Raw genomic sequence first — 20,812 nt, 5'->3', positions numbered from 1 at the left:
AAGTGGAGGTTGCAGCGAGCTGAAATCACGTCATTGTACTCCAGCCTGGACAACAAGAGTGAACCCTTCATCTCAAAATAAGTAAATAAATAAATAATAAATTTTAAAAAATGAAAATACTAGTCCATAACAGTGGACTTTTTTCTCCAAATTCTCCTTTTGCTGTATAATGTCATTTTATGCAGAACTTTAAAAAATTTATACTGATACATGGCCAGGCGCAATGGCTGACGCCTGTAATCTCAGCACTTTGGGAAGCCGAGGTGGGCAGATCACTTGAGGTCAGGAATTCAAGACCAGCCTGACCAACATGGCAAAACCCCATCTCTACTAAAAATACAAAAATTGGCCGGGCACAGTGGCTCACACCTGTAATCCCAACACTTGGGGAGGCTGAGGTGGGCAGATCACGAGGTCGAGGTCAGGAGATCAAGACAATCCTGGCTAACACAGTGAAACCCTGTCTCTACTAAAAATACAAACAATTAGCCGGGTGTAGTGACGTGCACCTATAGTCCCAGCTACTCAGAAGTTTGAGGCAGGAGAATCGCTTGAACCTGGGAGGTGGAGGTTGCAGTAAGCCGAGATCACGCCACTGCACTCCAGCCTGGGCAACAGAGTGAGACTCTGTCTCCAAAAAAAAAAAAAAAAAATTACAAAAATTAGCGGGGCATGATGGTGCACCCCTGTAGTTCTAGCTATTCAGGAGGCTGAGGCAGGAGAATGGCTTGAACCCAGGAGGTAGAGGTTGCAGTGAGATGAGTTGAAGCCACTGCACTCCAGCTTGGGTGGCAGAGTAAGACTGTCTAAAAAAAAAATTTTATACTTATACACACTGAATACCTGTAATATTCTAGCACTCTAGTTTTGTTTTTGTTTTATCTTTTTTTTTTTTTTGGTCACACTATATTAATGAAGGATTTTTAAATTTGGGGTTTAAAAATACGTGACTGCAGATAAAAATCATTAAAGAAAACAGCTGGGCGCGGTGGCTCACGCCTGTAATCCCAGCACTTTGGGAGGCCGAGATGGGTGGATCACGAGGTCAGGAGATCGAGACCATCCTGGCGAACACGGTGAAACCCCGTCTCTACTAAAAAATACAAAAAACTAGCCGGGCGAGGTGGCGGGCGCCTGTAGTCCCAGCTACTCGGGAGGCTGAGGCAGGAGAATGGCGTGAACCCGGGAGGCGGAGCTTGCAGTGAGCCGAGATCTGGCCACTGCACTTCAGCCTGGGCGACAGAGCGAGACTCCGTCTCAAAAAAAAAAAAAAAAAAGAAAACAGAAAACGTAGGAACATATCTAGGTGAAACATGAGGGGCACAAAGTCAAGGCCAGAGGCTGTTGTGTCTGACATTTTTGTTTATTTGTTCCTCTTTGGAGCTGGGAGAAAAGAGATGATTTATTGACCACCCAGTATTTTTTGTTTGTTTGTTTTTTAAACATAAAGATCATGAGTGAATTAATAAATAGAGAGGCATGTCAGAAAATCCGAAAGCACCTCCACGTCTGTGTGTGCGGATTGTTAAACCTGCCTCACAAGTGAATGAAGAGGAAGAGTCTTCGCGACAGCATGCAAATTCCAAGTTGCTCTGCGTTAGTAAGATGCATAGAACCTTCTAAAATGTAGGAATATAGTGGCACACCATTAAGCCATACATAAATGCTTTGGTATATTTGCCCCACATGTAGCAAACACCATGTTTCTCTTTGTGGTAATGGAATTTGTCTTCTTAAATAGCACCTTGTAGTTCCAGTTTTTCTGGCACTAAGTTCCCAGTAAACATTTATCATCCAAATAATTGAGAACCATTTCTGCCTAATTTCATACTTCACACTTTCCAAGAATGCTGAATCACAAAATAAAAGTCTTAAATTAGGAAATTGTCAACAATAGAAAAGCCTTCAGAGAGAGTTTTTTTTTTCCCCCCGTTTGTTTGTCTTGAGCCATAGTCTCGCCCTGTCGCCCAGGCTGGAGTGCAGTGGTGTGATCTCGCTGTTCCTCCGCCTCCCCGGTTCAGACGATTCTCCTGCCTCAGTCTCCCGAATAGCTGGGATTACAGGCATGGCCACCACACCTGGCTAATTTTTTGTATCCTTAGTAGAGACAGGTTTCACCATGTTGGCCAGGCTAGTCTCGAACTCCTGACCTTGTGATCCACCCACCTAGACCTCCCAAAGTGCTGGGATTACAGGTGTGAGCCAATGTGCCCGGCCCAAAGAGTGTTTTTAAATGTTCAGAAGGGCTTGGTTTATCAGCTGAAGACTGGTTTTATTCCATTTTTGTTGTTTCTTTCTGCCTTCAAGCAGATCTGTCTCCCGGTGGCAATAAATGTCACCTGTTCATCCATACTTACAGTTGTCTCCTTCGATGACTGGCATAATAAATGTTATTAATGGGCCGGGCGCGGTGGCTCAAGCCTGTAATTCCAGCACTTTGGGAGGCCGAGGCGGGTGGATCACGAGGTCAGGAGATCGAGACTATCCTGGCTAACATGGTGAAACCCCGTCTCTACTAAAAATACAAAAAACTAGCCGGGCGTGGTGGCGGGCGCCTGTAGTCTCAGCTACTTGGGAGGCTGAGGCGGGAGAATGGCGTGAACCCGGGAGGCGGAGCTTGCAGTGAGCCGAGATCACGCCACTGCACTCCAGCCTGGGAGACACAGCGAGACTCCGTCTCAAAAAAAAAAAAAAAAAAAATAAATAAATAAATAAATGTTATTAATGACAGACTTGAGTAAGTTAAATTAAATGCCCAGATCTTCAGGAATTCAGTAGGCTCTAATAAGATGCTATACACAGTGTAATTTTCCCTGTCGTAGAACTAACTCCAAAAAACAAATAAATGTGTTTGATTTTTCAGATGTAATTTAGATGCCAGAAGGAGACCAGAATTGGGGTCTGTTTCTGCTGTTTAGCCTTACACATGACTCTTCAAGTCTTCCTTCATCTTCAAAGTGTGAAAAATAATGGTATCTAGTTCATAGGGTTGTTTTAAAAAAAGAAACAAAATAATACCATGTGAAATGCTTACCACTATGTTCAGAGCATAACGCGTACTCAAGACATTGTTTAAAACAAAAGGAAATCCCTGCATGCATGGGGTCTGTGTTTTCATCTTTTTCTTGTCCTTGGAGTATTTCAGTCTCCTGAGGTCCTCTGGAGTAAGTGTGGTGTTAAGGGTGGGAAGTCCTCCTGCAGTCAGTGCGGGTAGCCTCTAGAAGCTGATGCCTTTCTGTAAGGCAGAATCGATTGGTTCCAAATAACCCAAAAGAGTACATGCATAAAGAGATGAAATTGACAAGGAGTTTTCTCTTTATATACTTGCTTTCTTGCTTTATTTTTTTTGGAAAACAGTGTCTTCCATGAAGAAATGATGAAGATGCGACAGGCTAAACTGGATTATCAGGTGAGCAGAGTCTCCTCTTTTGAAATAGGTGGCCAACTATACTGGCCGTGATGCTGGTGGTCTTGGCTCTGAATCCTTGGCAGGGCTATGGAAGGAAGACTGGCAAGGAGAAGGCTCGGGTGGTTACCTATGAAGCAGTGTCTGGAGTTAGTGGTTGCTGAACCAAGGCTCTGGGCTATGGCAAGACCAAAGTGCTTTGAGGATGTCAGCAACAAGACTGGCCTTGGATTTACAATCACCAGAAATTCCTTGGTGCCTTTCTTTCTGAGGAATTAAAAGAATGTTAACATTGTATTTCTATGTAGTAATTTGGTTCTGCTACCTTAAGTACCTCTCTACAATGTAATTTCACTCACACTGTAATTTCACAAGATGGTGTTCTTATGCTAAAATGCAGATCCGAACTTGCTACTGCTGCTTTAAAATCTCCATCGCATGGCCAGGCGCGGTGGCTCACGCCCGTAATCCCAGCTCTTTGGGAGGCTGAGGCAGGTGGATCACGAGGTCAGGATATCGAGACCATCCTGGCCAACATGGTAAAACGGTCTATACTAAAAAATACAAAAAATTAGCCGGGCATGGTGGCAGGCGCCTGTAGTCCCAGCTACTCGGGAGGCTGAGGCAGGAGAATGGTGTGAACCCAGGGGGCAGAGCTTGCAGTGAGCCGAGATCACGCCACTGCAGCCTGGTGACAGAGCAAGATTCCGTCTCAAAACAAACAAAAAATCTCCTTCACAAAGAGGATAATTTTCTTCACAGAGCTGCTGGCACATTTAGTTTGTTTTCTCCATTACACTAAGCTCTGTGAGAGCAGGAGCCAAGCATGTTTTGGATAAACATTATATCAGAAGTTCTCAGCACGGTGCTGGACATGTAGTAATCTTTCATTAAGTATTTGAACAAAGGAAGGAATAAATGAACGGTTTTGTGTTGTTACATGCTGTGATCATCATGTTCAGATAGCTTAGAACCTATACCCAACATACATTGTATTTATATTCGCTTTTTTCTATGAATCTATTCGAATTCAGCAAATTCTGTAGCTAGGATCGTTAACAGTCAAGATGTCTGGATTCAGTAGGTGACTAAAAGTCTCTAAAGTTTTGTCTTCTCTTCTTTATGTGGTTGGTGGAACTAATAATGGGACTTCTAGCCTAATAAATTATTTTAGAGGTGGAATTACTGAAAACTAAGCAACAACTAAATTACTGTGATTGTGGAGAAGATTCTGTTACACACACACACACACAGACTTATCCCTCTGCCCGCAGAGATCACAGTAATTGGGATGAGCCCTTTATTTTCTTCATTCCGTTGCAGAGCAAATTGTATTTAGGGAGAAGTGGACACAAAAATGTAGATCTTTGATTTATTTTTACTCATTTTTATTCTTAGGCATCCTAGTATCGTAAGGCCCAATTTTACCTACTTTGTTAACATTAGGTAACATCTATGGTTCATCTATCAATCAGAACATGTTCTGAGACATTAGTCTTTAAATTTTGTATATAGATACATTCTCTGAGTTTTTTTTTTAAAGGTGGCCCTAGTAGTTTGTAATTGTATTCTTTTCATTGAAAATACTACATGTGGTATAAATGTTGTAACTTTTGTAAGCCTTTTTATAGCACAATTTTTAAAATTATGTTTTTACATAGGTAATAAAAACATAAGAATTCAAATAATATAAGATATTTGATGAAAACCTCTCTGTCTGCTTGGCTCAGTGCTTTGTCAGTGGCTGCCACTGACTTTTAATATATTACATCTTCCAGAGAGAGTGAATTTTTTATTTTTTTATTTTGTATTTATTTATTTTATTTTATTTTATTTTATTTTATTTTTGAGACGGAGTCTCGCTCTGTCGCCCAGGCTGGAGCGCAGTGGCCGGATCTCAGCTCACTGCAAGCTCCGCCTCCCGGGTTCCCGCCATTTTCCTGCCTCAGCCTCCCGAGTAGCTGGGACTACAGGCGCCGCCACCTCGCCCGGCTAATTTTTGTATTTTTTTAGTAGAGACGGGGTTTCACGTGTTAGCCAGGATGGTCTCGATCTCCTGACCTCGTGATCCGCCTGTCTCGGCCTCCCAAAGTTCTGGGATTACAGGCTTGAGCCACCGCGCCTGGCCTGTATTTATTTTTTTGAGACAGAGTCTTGCTCTGTCGCCCAGGCTGGGGTGCAGTGGCCGGGTCTCGGCTCACTACAAGCTCCGCCTCCCGTGTTCACGCCATTCTCCTGTCTTAGCCTCCCGAGCAGCTGGGACCACAGGCACCCGCCACCACGCCCGGCTAATTTATTTTATTTTATTTTTTGTATTTTTACTAGAGATGGGGTTTCACTGTGTTGGCCAGGATGGTCTGGATCTCCTGACCCCATGATCCGCCCGCCTTGGCCTCCCAAAGTGCTGGGATTACAGGCATGAGCCACCGTGCCCGGCCTTTTTTTTTTTTTTTTTTTTTTTTGAGTCAGTGAATTTAGAGACATAAAATGTTATAGGATTTTTTTTCACATGCCTGGTAGTATCAAAGGAATTTTTTGAAATTAAAAAAAAATGTATCTTTGGATAAGATGTATAAATTTTGGTGTTAAATAATGTATGAGAAGCTGGCATGGTAGTGTGCATCTGTAGTTCCAGCTGCCTGGGAGGCTGAGGAAGAAGGATCCCTTGACCTCAAGTGTTTTCGTTCAGTCTGGGCAACACAGCAAGACACCACCCTGCATCTCTTTAAAAAAAAAAGGCCAGGCGCGGTGGCTCAAGCCTGTAATCCCAGCACTTTGGGAGGCCGAGATGGGCGGATCACGAGGTCGGGAGATCGAGACCATCCTGGCTAACACGGTGAAACCCCGTCTACTAAAAATACAAAAAACTAGCCGGGTGCGGTGGCGGCATCTGTGGTCTCAGCTGCTAGGGAGGCTGAGGCAGGAGAATGGTGTGAACCCGGGAGGCGGAGCTTGCAGTGAGCTGAGATCCGGCCACTGCACTCCAGCCTGGGTGGCAGAGCGAGACTCCGTCTCAAAAAAAAAAAAAAAAAAAAAAAAAAAAAAAAAAGTGTATGAGAATATTGTTAGAGCCATGAAATGCCAACAGGTACTTGAGAAGGAAGTTACTCAGTAGGGGGTAAGGGAATTTCCACAAATGCAAGCTGAGCATTCAAATGGTGTATAACAACAAAGGCAGCACCACATAACGAAGAAAACATTGGGCTGGGAATCAGAAGGCTTTGGTTCTAGTTCTGGCTCTGCCATTATTCAGCTGTGTGATTTTAGGTAAAGTTCTTAAAGTCAGTTGGCCTCAGCCATTTCATCTGTAGAGTGAAGTTAGACTGGATAAAATAATGGAATGTTAGAAAGAATCTTCAGTGTCTACGTTAGAGCCAAGATGGAGGCGTATTGAGGAAGCATAGGCTACAACTCAGCCCAGGCATCCCAGGCGGGCAGTATCTTGGTGGGAGCCTCACAGTCCAGAGTAGGCCAACCTGCCCAAGGGATACAGTGCACACCCGTCAGTGATGGTGGCACGTCCCAGCAGTTACCCTCAATGGAGGTGGGAGAGGCTGGGGAAACCCTGCCCAGATGTACATTAGATTAGACTCAGGAATTCTGCTATGGCAGTGTCCCTTTGGTTGAGTGTCACTGGTTGTGAGCTTTATAGGATAAGAAACAGCTAAAAACGGCCGGGCACGGTGGCTCAAGCCTGTAATCCCAGCACTTTGAGAGGCCGAGATGGGCGGATCACAAGGTCAGGAGATCGAGACCATCCTGGCTAACACGGTGAAACCCCGTCTCTACCAAAAAATACAAAAAAACTAGCCGGGCGAGGTGGCGGGCACCTGTAGTCCCAGCTACTCGGGAGGCTGAGGCAGGAGAATGGCGTGAACCCGGGAGGCGGAGCTTGCAGTGAGCCGAGATCTGGCCACTGCACTCCAGCCTGGGCGACAGAGCGAGACGCTGTCTCAAAAAAAACAAAAAACAAAACAAAAAACAAAAAAAAAAACCAGCTAAAAACAACCAAAGTTAATCTGTCTCCTGAGGATTGGTTCATATTAGCCCGTCTCATAAGTAATGAATCTGAATCTGAGAATTACTTTCTAGTGAACCATATTCGAGAATTAGCTGGTCTTTACATTCCCAGTTGAAATATCTGTGGGAAGTTTGCAATCAGAACGTGGCTTGGTATATTCAAAATCAGAGCAGGTAGATTTGTAAAATGATATTTATAGTGACACATTAAAATATGATAGTATGATTAATTCGCCTCTTCTGAAGGGATATACCTACCCAAGGAAGGAGATTTGCATGTGCCCAGGACATTCTCCCTGCCTTAGTGCTAGAGACACAGGGTAGATCTTGTTCTTTCTCTTCCCTTAACTCATTCCTTTTTTTTTTTTTTTTTTTTGGAGACAGAGTCTCCCTCTGCCACCAGGCTGAAGTGCAGTGGCGCCATCTCGGCTCACTGCAACCTCCGCCTCCTGGGTTCAAGCGATCCTCCTGCCTCGGCCTCCTGAGTAGCTGGGACTAAGGCGCACGCCACCACGCCCAGCTAATTTTTGTGTATTTAGTAGAGATGGGGTTTCACCATGTTGGCCAGGATGATCTTGATCTCTTGACCTTGTGATCTGCCCGCCTTGGCCTCCCAAAATGCTGGGATTACAGGCGTGAGCCACAGTGCCCAGCCAACTCATTCTTTTATCATCTAGTTTACAGTATTATTGATCTGGTTACTGTTTGTTTCATATCTGTCATGTTTTCCTGATACTATAATCTTTTAATTTAATGTTTAAAGATTCTACATCTCCAGATCATTTACATGTGGCTATTCTTCTCCTATATAGATTTTAAACAGCTCTATTAAGATAAAATTCACATACCATAAATATACACGTAGGTGAAGTATACAAATGATTTTTAGATCTTATAAATGGAATCATACAGTATGTGGTCTTTTGTGTCTGGCTGCTTTGACTTAGCATAAAGTTCACCCATGTTGTAAATGTGCCAGTACTTCATTCCTTTTTATCGCCAAATAACATTTTATTATATGGGTATACCACATTTTGTTTATCCGTTCCTCAGTTGACGGACATTTGGGTTGTCTCCACTTTTTGCCTATTATAAATAAGGCTATTCTGGATATCTGCAAACAAGTTTTTGTGTGCACATGTTCTCATTTCTCTTGGTTATATATCTTAGAGTAGAATTGCTGGGTCATACTGTAACTCTGTTTAACATTTTAAGGAACTGTCAGACTGTCTTCCAAAAGGCTGAACCATTTTACATTCCCACTAGCAGTGTATGAAGCTTTCCGTGTTTTCACTTTTTTTCAGTTTTAATATGAAATCTTCATGAGTTTATGTGTTGTTCTTGTGCAGGGGCCATGCTAATCTTCTCTGTATCATTCCAGTTTTCACTATATGAACAGCCAAAGCAAGCACAGTTTTTCCACAATCTTTTTTTTTTTTTTTCTTGAGACAGAGTCTCACTCTGTTGCCTAGGCTGGAGTGCAGTGGCACAGTCTTGGCTCACTGCCATCTCCGCCTCCCAGGTTCAAGCGATTCTTGTACCTCAGCCTCCCGAGAAGCTGGGATTACAGGTGCCCGCCACCACGCCCAGCTATTTTTTGTATTTTTTTTTTTTTTTTTTTGAGACGGAGTCTCGCTCTGCCGCCCAGGCTGGAGTGCAGTGGCCGGATCTCAGCTCACTGCAAGCTCTGCCTCCCGGGTTTACGCCATTCTCCGGCCTCAGCCTCCCGAGTAGCTGGGACTACAGGCACCCGCCACCACGCCCGGCTAGTTTTTTTTTTGTATTTTTAGTAGAGACGGGGTTTCACTGTGTTAGCCAGGATGGTCTCGATCTCCTGACCTCGTGATCCGCCCGTCTCGGCCTCCCAAAGTGCTGGGATTACAGGCTTGAGCCACCGCGCCCGGCCATTATTTTTTGTATTTTTAGTAGAGACAGGATTTCGCCATATTGACCAGGCTGGTCTCGATCTCCTGACCTCAAGTAATCCGCCTGCCTGTCTCAAAAAGTGCTGGGATTACAGGCCTGAGTCACTGTGCCCAGCCAGTTTTTCCACATTCTTACCAACACTTGTTATTGTCTGTCTGTGATTTGGAGCCATTTTAGTGGGTGTGAAGTGGTATCTCATTGTAGTTTTGATTTGCATTACCCTAATGACTAATTATGTTGAGTTTTTTTTGTGTGTGTGTGGTGGCCTTTCATTTTTTTATTTTTTCGAGATAGGGTCTTGCTCTGTCACCCAGGCTGGAGTGCAGTGATACGGTCATAGCTTACTGAAGTCTTGACCTCCTGGGCTCAAGCGATTCTCCCACGTCAGCCTCCCAAGTACCTGAGACTGCAGGCATGCACCACCGCACTTGGCTAATTTTTCTTTTTTCTTTTCTTGTATTTTGAGATCAGTGTTGCCCAGGCTGATCTCAAACTTGTGACCTCGTGATCCTCCTTTCTCTGCCTCCCAAAGTGCTAAGATTATAGGCATGAGCCATCATGCCTGGTCAAGTTTTATAGTTTTAGCTTTTACACTTTCTGTGGTTTATTTATTTTTTTCTGAGATGCAGTCTTGCTCTGTCCCCCAGGCTGGAGTGTAGTGGCATGATCTCAGCTCACTGCAACCTCTGCCTCCTGGGTTCAAGGAATTCTCCTGCCTCAGCCTCCTGAGTAGCTGGGATTACAGGCGTGTGCCACCATGCCTGGCTAATTTTTGTATTTTTAGTAGAGACTGGGTTATACCATGTTGGTCAGGCTGGTCTCGAACTCCTAACCTCATGATCCGCCTGCCTCTGCCTCCCAAAGTGCTGGGATTACAGGTGTGAGCCCCTGTGCTCAGCCTCTGTGGTTTATTTTTAAAACTGATATATAATAATTGTACATATTTATGGGGTTAGGGTTAGGGTTAGGGTTATTGTAATGATCACGTTGTTTAAGGTATCCATCACCTCAAACACTTACCATTTCTTTGTGTTGGGAACATTTCAAATATTTTAGCTATTTTGAAATATACAATAAATTATTATTATTATTATTTTTTGAGACGGAGTTTTGCTCTTGTCCCCCAGGCTGGAGTACAATGGTGCAATCTCAGCTCACTGCAACCTGTGCCTCCCAGGTTCAAGCGATTCTCCTGCCTCAGCCTCCTGAGTAGCTGGGATTACAGGCATGCGCCACCACACCTGGCTAATTTTGTATTTGTAGTAGAGATGGGTTTTCTCCATATTGGTTAGGCTGGTCTCGAACTCCCATCCTCAGGTGATCTGCTTGCCTTGGCCTCCCAAAGTGTTGGGATTACAGGCGTGAGCCACCACCCCCAGCCAATAAACTATTCTTAACTATAGTCACCCTCTTGTGCTATGGAACACTAGAACATATTCCTTCTATCTAACTGTATGTTTGAATTAATTGCTGTGTCTAGTGTGAAACAGAGATTCAGCTTCATTCTTTAGCATGTGGATATCCAGCTATCCCAACACCGTTTATTGAAATACTTTCCTGTTGAGTATATCTTGCTTTTATTTTTACCAGTTTCACTAGGATACTGTTTTCTGTTTTTGAGAAGAAGTCTTGCTCTGTCGCCCAGGTTGGAGTGTAGTGGTGCAATCTTGGCTCACTGCAACTTCTGCCTCCCAGATTCACACGATTCTTGTGCCTCAGCCTCCAGAGTAGCTGGGATTACAGGAGTGCGCCACCACGCCTGGCTAATTTTTGTATTTTTCTTAGAGATGGAGTTTCACCATGTTGGCCAGGCTGGTCTTGAACTCCTGGCCTCAAGTGATCCACCCACCTTGGTCTCCCAAAGTACTGGGATTACAGGTGTGAGCCACCATACCTGGCAAGATACTCTTATTTTCAGGGTATGTGGGCACCTTAGCTAGCTGCAGAATGGATTTTCTTTCCTTCCTTCCTTCCTTCCTTTCCTTCCTTCCTTCCTTCCTTCCTTCCTTCCTTCCTTCCTTCCTTCCTTCCTTCCTTCCTTCCTTCCTTCCTTCCTTCCTTCCTTCCTCTCTCTCTCTCTCTCTGTCTCTCTTTCTTTCTGTCTTTCTCTCTCTCTCTCTTTCTTTCTTTCTTTTTTTTGCAAGACTCTTGCTCTGTTGCCCAGGCTGCAGTGTAGTGACATGATCTTGGCTCACTGCAACCTCTGCCTCCTGGGTTCAAGCGATTCTTATGCCTCAGCCTCTTGAGTAGCTGGGACTACAGGTGCACGTCACCACGCACAGCTAATTTTTTGTATTTTTAGTAGAGAAGGGATTTCACCATGTTGGCCAGAATGGTCTCAATCTTTTGACCTCGTGATCTGCCTGCCTCAGCCTCCTAAAGTGCTGGGATTACAGGCATGAGCCACCATGCCTGGCTGAGATTAGTTATTTTAAAACAAACTGATAGACCGCAGACAACCAGTCTGATGTTACTTACTGGTTGTATTCTGTGGTTGTTTGGTCTGTTGGAAAACTGTCATAGTGTAACCTCAGCCCATTACCTCTAGGGTGACTCCTTCTCTAGGAAAATTGAGAATTAGTTAAACTGGCCGGGCGCGGTGGCTCAAGCCTGTAATCCCAGCACTTTGGGAGGCCGAGACGGGCGGATCACGAGGTCGGGAGATCGAGACCATCCTGGTTAACACGGTGAAACCCCGTCTCTACTAAAAAAATACAAAAAACTAGCCGGGCGAGGTGGCGGGCGCCTGTAGTCCCAGCTACTCGGGAGGCTGAGGCAGGAGAATGGCGTGAACCCGGGAGGCGGAGCTTGCAGTGAGCTGAGATCCGGCCACTGCACTCCAGCCTGGGTGACAGAGCGAGACTCTGTCTCAAAAAAAAAAAAAAAAAAAAAAAAAAGAGAATTAGTTAGTTAAACTATCATTAATTTAAATGAAGCTTTATTTATTTTTGAGATGGAGTCTTGCTCTGTTGCTCAGGCTGGAGTGCAGTGGCATGATCTTGGCTCACTGCAACCTCTGCCTCCTGGGTTCAAGCAATTCTCCTGCCTCAGCCTCCCAAGTAGCTAGGTTTACAGGCTTACACCACCGTGTCCAGCTACTTTTTGCATTTTTAGTAGAGACGGGGTTTCCGGTATGTTGGCCAGGCTGGTCTCGAACTCCTGACCTCAAGTGATCCGCCCACCTCAGCCTCCCGAAGTGCTGGGATTACAGGCATGAGCCACTGCACCGGCCAGAGCTTTATTATTTTATTGGATAAAGTAATTTCATGGAAATTTCCTCCAATCTAATCTCTTTTAGTTTCTTATTGTTTATTTTGGCATCACCATTCAATATTTTGGCCCCAGGCAATAGTAAGACATACCACTAAATTCTTGGGAAGATTCTTTTACTGTTCAATTCCCAAGATAATTAGGAAATTTAAAGGTGATTAAATTTTAGTTTATACGACACTTAAAGTCATGAAGGCAGTGTGTTTTAATTCCATTTAGGGCATCTAACCATCAACTTTGGCTTTCTTCCTGGCTCCCTGACTTACCCTGTCTTGGTAATGAGTCCTTACTCGTTGATGTAGCCTCATTTAAAGCACTCTTAAGTTTTCAGGGAAGTAAAATATAAATGAAATAGGAATTGACATTGTTACATTCAAACCCTAGTAGCACTTCTCTCCTCCCCCATCCAAACTGCATGACAGTTTTCACCAAGATGGCAGCTTGCACATACCTGTTTAATGGTATTTTTCTTATTTATAAACTTGGACAGTAGTAAGATCTATTCAATACTGAGGTATAGCAGCTGTGGCCCTGATTACAGTTTGAGTCTACAGTTGTTTTTTTCTTAAGTCATTGGTCTGAATGAGTTCGATCAGTCTTTAAGTAGATAGAGAGAGGCTTCCCCAGATACCTTGGTGGAACCTGTGGTCAGGGGTCTAGTCTCCCCTTTACAAGTCTGAGAGCTTAGTTTGTCAGTGAACCTGGATATAACCAGGTCCTTTGGCACAAATTCACACTAGTTAAACCCATACCAGTAAGTTTTAAAACCAGAGCCCCAAGTTATTAATTTACAAAGGGAGGTGTACTTTTTCAGTGTGTATTCATCTCTACTGTTCATGATACTCTTTTCCTGGGAAAACGATACCTAAGAAGTTAAACTTCAAATTAGAAGGCTTATTGGTGAGCAAGGAATCAGAGGGAATGAGGTCAGGAGTTCAAGACCAGCCTGGCCAACATGGTGAAGCCCCATCTCTACTAAAAGTATAAAAATTAGCTGGGCATGGTGGGGTGCACCTGTAATCCCAGCTACTCGGGAGGCTGAGGCAGGAAAATTGCATGAACCTGAGAGGCAGAGGTTGCGATGAGCCGAGTTCGCACCACTGCACTGTCCAGCCTGGGCAACAGAGCGAGACCCTGTTTAAAAAAAAAAAAAAAAAAAGATGTTTCTCTTTCTTGGACAAACTGGATAACCCTATCAAATTCTAGCTCTTTGGCCTCCCTTTTCTAGACCACAAGCAGAAAACTCCTTTTCTATATAAAATATTTTCCTTACATGTGAACCCCTCTCTACTAAAAATACAAAAAATTAGCTGGGTGTGGTGGCGGCGCCTGTAATCCCAGCTACTCCGGAGGCTGAGTCAGGAGAATTGCTTGAACCCAGGAGGCAGAGACTGCAGTGAGCCGAGGTCGCGCCGTTGCACTCCAGCCTGGGCAACAAGAGTGAAACTCTGTCTCAAAAAGTAAAATAAAATAGCTACAACATTTGTTTTTTTTTTTTTTTTTTTTTTTTTTGAGACAGTCTCACTCTGTTGCCCAGGCTGGAGTGCAGTGGTGCAATCTCGGCTCACGGCAACCTCTGCCTCCTGGCAACCTCTGCTTCCCGGGTTCAAGCGATTCTCCTGCCTCAGCCTCCCGAGTAGCTAGGATTACAGGCGCCTGCCACCACACCTGGCCAATGTTTTATATTTTTAGTGGAGATGGGGTTTCACCATGTTGGCTAGCTAGACTGGTCTCAAACTCCTGACCTCAGATGATCCACCCGCCTCGGCCTCCCAAAGTGCTGGGATTACGGGTGTGAGCTGCTTGCGCCCAGCCCTTTTTTTTTTTTTTTTTTTTTTGGGATGGAGTCTTGCTCTGTTGCTCGTCTTGGAGTGCAGTGGAGCAATCTCAGCTTAACACAACTTCCATCTCCCGGGTTCAAGAGATTCTCCTGCCTCAGCCTCCCAAGTAACTGGAATTACAGGTGCCTGCCACCACTCCTGGCTAATTTTATTTTTTAGTAGAGACGGGGTTTCACCATGTTGACCTGGCTGGTCTCACACTTCTGACCTCAGGTAATGCGCCCACCTCGACCTCCCAAACTGCTGGGATCACAGGCGTGAGCCACCGCGCCCAGCCCACAGTATGCGTTTTTGTTTCATCGATCATTTCACAGACTGTGTGTGTGAGACAAAATAGCTGTGGCCATATAGATAAGATATGGCAGTTTCTTATGATTTCAGTACTTAATATTTACCATCTTTTCAGGCAAGTTACTGGTTTTTCTTGTTGTTGTTGTTGTTTGAGATGGAGTTTCGCTATCGTTGCACAGGCTGGAGTACAGTGGCACAGTCTCAGCTCACCGCAACCTGCGCCTCACAGGCTCAGGCAATTCTCCAGCCTCAGCCTCCAAGTAGCTGGGATAACAGGCATGCGCCACCACGCCCGGCTAATTTTTGTGTTTTTAGTAGAGACGGGGTTTCTCCATGTTGGTCAGACTGGCTTTGAACTCCCCACCTCAGGTGATCCGCCCCCCTCGGCCTCCCAAAGTATTGGGATTACAGGTGTGAGCCACTGTGCGTGATACTTTGTATCCATTATATAAGACTTCTTGGTCGCTAGAAGAATTTTTTTGAGACAGAGTCTCGCTCTGTTGCCCAGGCTGGAGTGTAGTGGCGCGATCTCAGCTCACCACAACCTCCACCTCCTGGGTTTAAGTGATTCTCCTGCCTGAGCCTCCTGAGTAACTGGGATTACAGGCGTGCACCAAGATGCAGGCCAATTTTTGTATTTTTAGTAGAGACGGGGTTTCACCATGTTGGCCAGGCTGGTCTCGAACTGCTGACCTCAAGTGATCCACCTGACTCCGCCTCCCAAAGTGCTGGGAATACAGGCATGAGCCACCGCTCCCGGTTGCTAGAAGAATCTTACTGGCCAATTCCATTTGGCGGAAGTCATCATAGCCTCCTGTGTATTTAGTGTTCCTGGGTTAAGGTCCTTCTATTCATGGTAGTTCATGAAATCTCAAAATAATCTCCAAACATAGGTTAGTCCTTGCTCTAACACCTATTCATTCTTGATGGTATATTCCGTATTGGCACGTTATCTTAACTCCCCAGTCTTTTCCCTCTGTACACGAGCTATTGAATTAATCAGTGTGCTCTCATCAGGCCAGTTCAGGAAAAACACACTTCCTTTTTTGATAGTCTCGCCCCTTGGAGTGACTCTTCTTCCTGGAGGCACTTTTTAGAAACAGTATCAATGGAAAAAAGTAAACAGATGGCTTCTTTTGCCTGAAAAACAGTAGTAAGTGGGTTATAATATCTTTGTTTTTTAATCATGTCTTTATTTTTTTAGCATGGGGCTTCACATGTTTCCTATTCTGAGTTATCCCAGATCCATAATAATTGCTATATATTATAAGCCCTTATTTGCCAAAAGGTACTAGTACTATGTGCTAGTACTCTCCATTTCGTTGGTTTTTTATTCTCAGGGTCTGTCATCCGTTTTTCCTGACTTTTCTTGCTACCATAGTCTTTATCTTGCTTTTATTCAGAGTTGACTGCTTTGTATTTGGTATGTTCCAACTGCCATTTTTTTCTTCTCACCCTTGATCCAAATTTGATTTCTAATATTATATAAGATAAATAAGAATGCCAAACTTACTGCTCTTTGACTAATTAGAACATGGAAATAATTTGAGTTTTAGAGAATAATAAAGTTTTTTTCTTCCATTTACAAAAGTGAGAAAACTTTGGAAAAAAAAAAAAAACTAGAAAAGAGAAAATAATCATGCCATAGTCTAGCACCTGAAGAAACCCCCCTTGCTCTGTTCCTCCATCTTCCCCCCGTGCATGTGTGTTTGTATGTTTTGAGCTTGTAATCACATTGTGATAATGCTGTGATGATTCCCATACATCTTTAGTAGACTTGGTTGGAAATGCATTGTGTGGGGCAGGTGCAGTGGCTCACACCTGTAATCCCAACACTTTGGGAGGCCAAGGCACCAGACTGCTTGAGCTCAGGAGTTTGAGACCAGCCTGGGCATTATGGGGAAATCCTGTCTCTACAAAAATACAAAAATTAGCTGGGCGCGGTAGCACACACCTGTAGTCCCAGCTATTCAGGAGGGTGAGCCAGAAAGATCGGGCGCACCTTGGAGGTCGAGGCTGCAGTGAGCTGTGATAGTGCCACTGCACTCAGCCTGGGCAACCAAGTGAGACTCTGTCTCAAAAAAAAAGAAAAAAAATGCATCATGTGATTTTAAATAGATCTTTATAGGTGTTAGGTGTTCAAAAGTATTTATTAAATGAAATGATTGAATCCTTACTCCTCTCTGTGCCTCAGTTTTCCCATTTCTTAAACGGGGAAATAATAATTTACAAGATGTTTTGTGAGGATCAGTGAAAAACAAACTAAATGTTGGAAGTGGCTAGGTCATGTCAAAACTCTACTTGCTGGCTATCATATCGCTTTTTTCCCAGAGGCTACTACTTGAGAAGAGGCAGAGGAAAAAGCGCCTTGAGCCGTTTATGGTGCAGCCCAATCCAGAAGCCAGGCTACGGCGGGCGAAGCCAAGGGCCAGTGACGAGCAGACTCCCTTGGTGAACTGTCATACTCCCCACAGCAATGTCATCTTACATGGTGTGTATTTAGGCAGCATCACTTCCTGCTGGGGTACAGTTTTCACAAACCTAGCAGGCAGGAGGATTCTCAGACGGACCAAAGGGACAATATTATTAGCACCATTACTAGGTACCTTCACAAATCTTTATAAACACATTTGGGGTCTTTGAGGAGAATAAAAGCAATATAATCAGTGCAAGATGCCTTAAGGTTTGTGTCCATTTTAGAACTGTTGTTTTCTTTTCTTTTTTCTTTTTTTTGAGACGGAGTTTTGGTTTCGTTGCCCAGGCTGGAGTGCAAAGGCAAGATCTTGGCTCACTGCCAACCTCCTTCTCCTGGGTTCAAGTGATTCTCCTGCCTCAACCTCCTGAGTAGCTGGGTTTACAGGCGCCTGCCACCACGCCCGGCTAATTTTTTTGTATTTTTAGTAGAGACGGGGTTTTACCATGTTGGCCAGGCTTGTCTAGAACTCCTGACCCAGGTGATCCACCTGCCTCGGCCTCCCAAAGTGCTGGGATTACAGTCTTGAGCCACCGTGCCCGGCAAGAACTGTTGTTTTCTAGATGCCAGATGAATAGTTTAGAATGACCTATTTGAGGAGTTTTTGATTGTTAAATCATGGCAGAGGTGAATCATGAAGCCAAGAATAGGTAGAGAGCATCCATTCTTCCAATAGATAGTTCAAAGGACCATCTGAGATGGTAAGGGGTGGAGGAAGAATAAGATTGTAAGTTCCTCTAAATCAAGCCACCTGAGCTATTGGCTTGGACAGGATCTGTACTATGGAGGACCTACTTTGTTTTCTTGGTCTCATTCTTAAGTTTCTGAAGTACATATAACTTCAGTTACTAAAGTACAAGTACATATTACTTTAGTAACAGAGCATGTTAATAAAATGAACACCAGGCTGGGCATGGTGGCTTATGCCTCTGATCCCAGCACTTTGGGAGACCAGGCAGGTGGATCGCTTAAGGCCAGGTGTTTGAAACTAGCCTGGGCAACATAACAAAATTCCATCTCTACGAAAAAATTAAAAATTAGCCAGGCGTAGTAGCACACACCTGTAGTCCCAGCTACTTGGGGGACTGAAGTGGGAGGATCATTTGAGCCTAGGAAGTCGAGGCTACAGTGAGCTGTGATTACACCACTGCTCTCCAGCCTGGGCGACAGAGTGAGATCCTGTCTCAGAGAAAAAACACCAGTTCTGACCTACTCTCTTAACACATGTTCTTATGGATGTTAAGAAAGGAGGGGAGATAAAGTGATTCGGTAGTTCTTAATTCTGATCACATATGCCAAACCCACCCAACTAAATAGTGAATAATACTTTGCTCCTTTTTTAAAATTCATTTTATTTTGTCCCCTAGGTATTGATGGTCCAGCTGCTGTCCTGAAACCAGATGAGGTTCGCACTCCGTCAGTAAGCTCCCCTGCTTTGGAAGAAGATGAAAACAGCGTGGGCACGGCTTCCAAGCCAGGACTTCAGGAGAGTCTCCAGAAGCATGGTGAGGACTGGCAAAGATTTTAAGGCAATTTGTCTTCTTACTCATTTGTCATCTTTTCCTTTCTTTTCATTGTGGTTAACAATCCACATGACTCCAAATTACTCACGGCTTAGGGCCTCACGGGGGTGACAGTATTAAGCATCTTTTACATCTGAATGTTGGTAATTGTCAGCAATGGTAGTATTTATACTATTGCCTGAGAAAAAGAAGATAATTAAATCTAAACTACTAGCTACCATAGATGACTGTTTCTCTCTTTTTGACTATTTTCGGTTCCCACCGTCTCCTTCTGACAGAGTTGTCACTCAGCCCTCTACTCCACCTCCGTTTCATAGTTGGTGATGATTGATAGCCTTTCTTCTAGTTGGAGCTCTCATTTCCATAAATATTCCCATACATTTCAAAGGTCCCTTGTAGTCTTTCCTTTTTAGAAAAATAATTTTATAATGAGAAGGGATTAAGCATCCCCTTTTCAGATGAGAAAACTGAAGCCCAATAATGAATATCTATTGGGTACCTTCTTTGCATTAGGCAAACATTTCTAGGTCCTGAGATATATGAATCAGGAGATTCATATACCACGGAATGGCATAATAAATGAACGTTTAAACAAATTCGTATATTCACTTATTTAGAAAGTATGTTGTGGCCAGGCGCAGTGGCTCACGCCTGTAATCCCAGCACTTTGGGACGCCAAGGTGGGTGGATCACCTGAAGGTCAAGAGTTTGAGACCAGCACATGGTGAAACCCCGTCTCTACTAAAAATATAAAAAAATTAGCCAAGCATGGTGGTGGGTGCCTGTAATCCCAGCTACTCGGGAGGCTGAGGCAGGAGAATCACTTGAACTTCGGAGGCGGAGGTTGCAGTGAACCAAGATTGCGCCATTGCACTCCAGCCTGGGCAACAAGAGTGAAACTTCTCAAAAAAAAGAAAGGAAAAGAAAGTATGTTTTGAGTCCAGGCATGGTGGCTCATGCCTATAATCCTAACACTTTGGGAGGCTGAGGCGGGCAGATCACTTGAGTCCAAGGGTTCAAGACCAGCCTGAGCAACATGGAGAAACCTTGTCTCTACAAAAAATGCCAAAAAAAAAAAAAAAAAAAAAAATTGGCTGGGTGCAGTGGTGCACACCTGTAATCCCAGCTACTTGCGGGGCTGAGGCAGGAGGATGGCTTGAGCCTGGGCAGCGGAGGTTGCACTGAGCTCGAGATTGCGCCACTGTACTTCAGCCTGGTTACAGAGCAGGACCCTATCTCAACCAAAAAAAAAAAAGTAAAGTACATACCATATCTCAGGCAACATTCTAGGTACTTAGGATACGTGAGTAAGCATGGTTCTTGCCCTCATGGAGTGCTTATTCTAATTGAAGCTTCATGCACTTAAATAGGCTACAGCTAGAAAATCAAGGTGCTGGCCGGGCGCGGTGGCTCAAGCCTGTAATCCCAGCACTTTGGGAGGCCGAGACGGGCGGATCACGAGGTCAGGAGATCGAGACCAGCCTGGCTAACACGGTGAAACCCCGTCTCTACCAAAAAAAAAAAATACAAAAAACTAGCCGGGCGAGGTGGCGGGCGCCTGTAGTCCCAGCTACTCGGGAGGCTGAGGCAGGAGAATGGTGTAGACCCAGGAGGCGGAGCTTGCAGTGAGCTGAGATCCGGCCACTGCACTCCAGCCTGGGCGACAGAGCGAGACTCCGACTCAAAAAAAAAAAAAAAAAAAGAAAAGAAAATCAAGGTGCTGAGAGAGCCCGACGCCTCACTCCACTCGGAGGCTTGGGAGCCTTCCCAGAGAAAGTGATGTTTGAGCTAGTGCCTGATTCAGGAAGAGGTGCTGGCCAGTTCATAATGGCAGCAGCTCAGGGCGTGTGGTCATAGAGTAGGAAGGGGGATGTAGAGAGGTGAGCCAGGACAGGGAGGTAGGCTCTAATTACGTGGGACCTAATAGACCACATCAGGAATTGGGACTTTAGGGAGTAATAGAAGGCTGGGCCTGGTGGCTCATACCTGTAATCCCAGCACTTAAAGAGGCTGAGGTGGGAGGATTGCTTGAAGTTAGGTGTTCAGGACCAGCCAGGGCAAC

General features: G+C 44.5%; 1 protein-coding gene, 1 long non-coding RNA gene and 1 other non-coding gene across 5 annotated transcripts in view; 1 reads left to right on the top strand and 2 right to left on the bottom strand.

Annotated features, from left to right (window-relative positions):
* LOC105484245 (TUB like protein 3) overlaps positions 1 to 20,812 on the top strand; it is a 55,028-nt gene that overhangs the window by 18,958 nt on the left and 15,258 nt on the right. For all 3 annotated transcript variants that reach the window (XM_071072365.1, XM_071072363.1, XM_071072364.1), the window contains 3 exons: positions 3,358 to 3,409; positions 17,086 to 17,245; positions 18,595 to 18,732. In XM_071072365.1, the coding sequence (XP_070928466.1) occupies positions 3,358 to 3,409; positions 17,086 to 17,245; positions 18,595 to 18,732 (350 nt within the window). The remainder of the gene's footprint in view (positions 1 to 3,357; positions 3,410 to 17,085; positions 17,246 to 18,594; positions 18,733 to 20,812) is intronic.
* On the bottom strand, positions 8,731 to 8,838 carry LOC112425146 (U6 spliceosomal RNA). Its single transcript, XR_003016156.2, has one exon. It is a non-coding gene; the product is annotated as a U6 spliceosomal RNA (small nuclear RNA).
* LOC139356921 (uncharacterized) overlaps positions 18,726 to 20,812 on the bottom strand; it is a 36,349-nt gene continuing 34,262 nt past the window's right edge. Inside the window, exon 3 of the long non-coding RNA XR_011609457.1 lies at positions 18,726 to 18,928. This is a non-coding gene — a long non-coding RNA (uncharacterized lncRNA). The remainder of the gene's footprint in view (positions 18,929 to 20,812) is intronic.

The sequence above is a fragment of the Macaca nemestrina genome, chromosome 10 (assembly GCF_043159975.1).
Source record: "Macaca nemestrina isolate mMacNem1 chromosome 10, mMacNem.hap1, whole genome shotgun sequence".
Taxonomy (NCBI): Eukaryota; Metazoa; Chordata; class Mammalia; order Primates; family Cercopithecidae; genus Macaca; species Macaca nemestrina.
The sequence above is the reverse complement of the archived record's forward strand: the minus strand, read 5'-3'. Positions and strand labels throughout refer to the sequence as shown.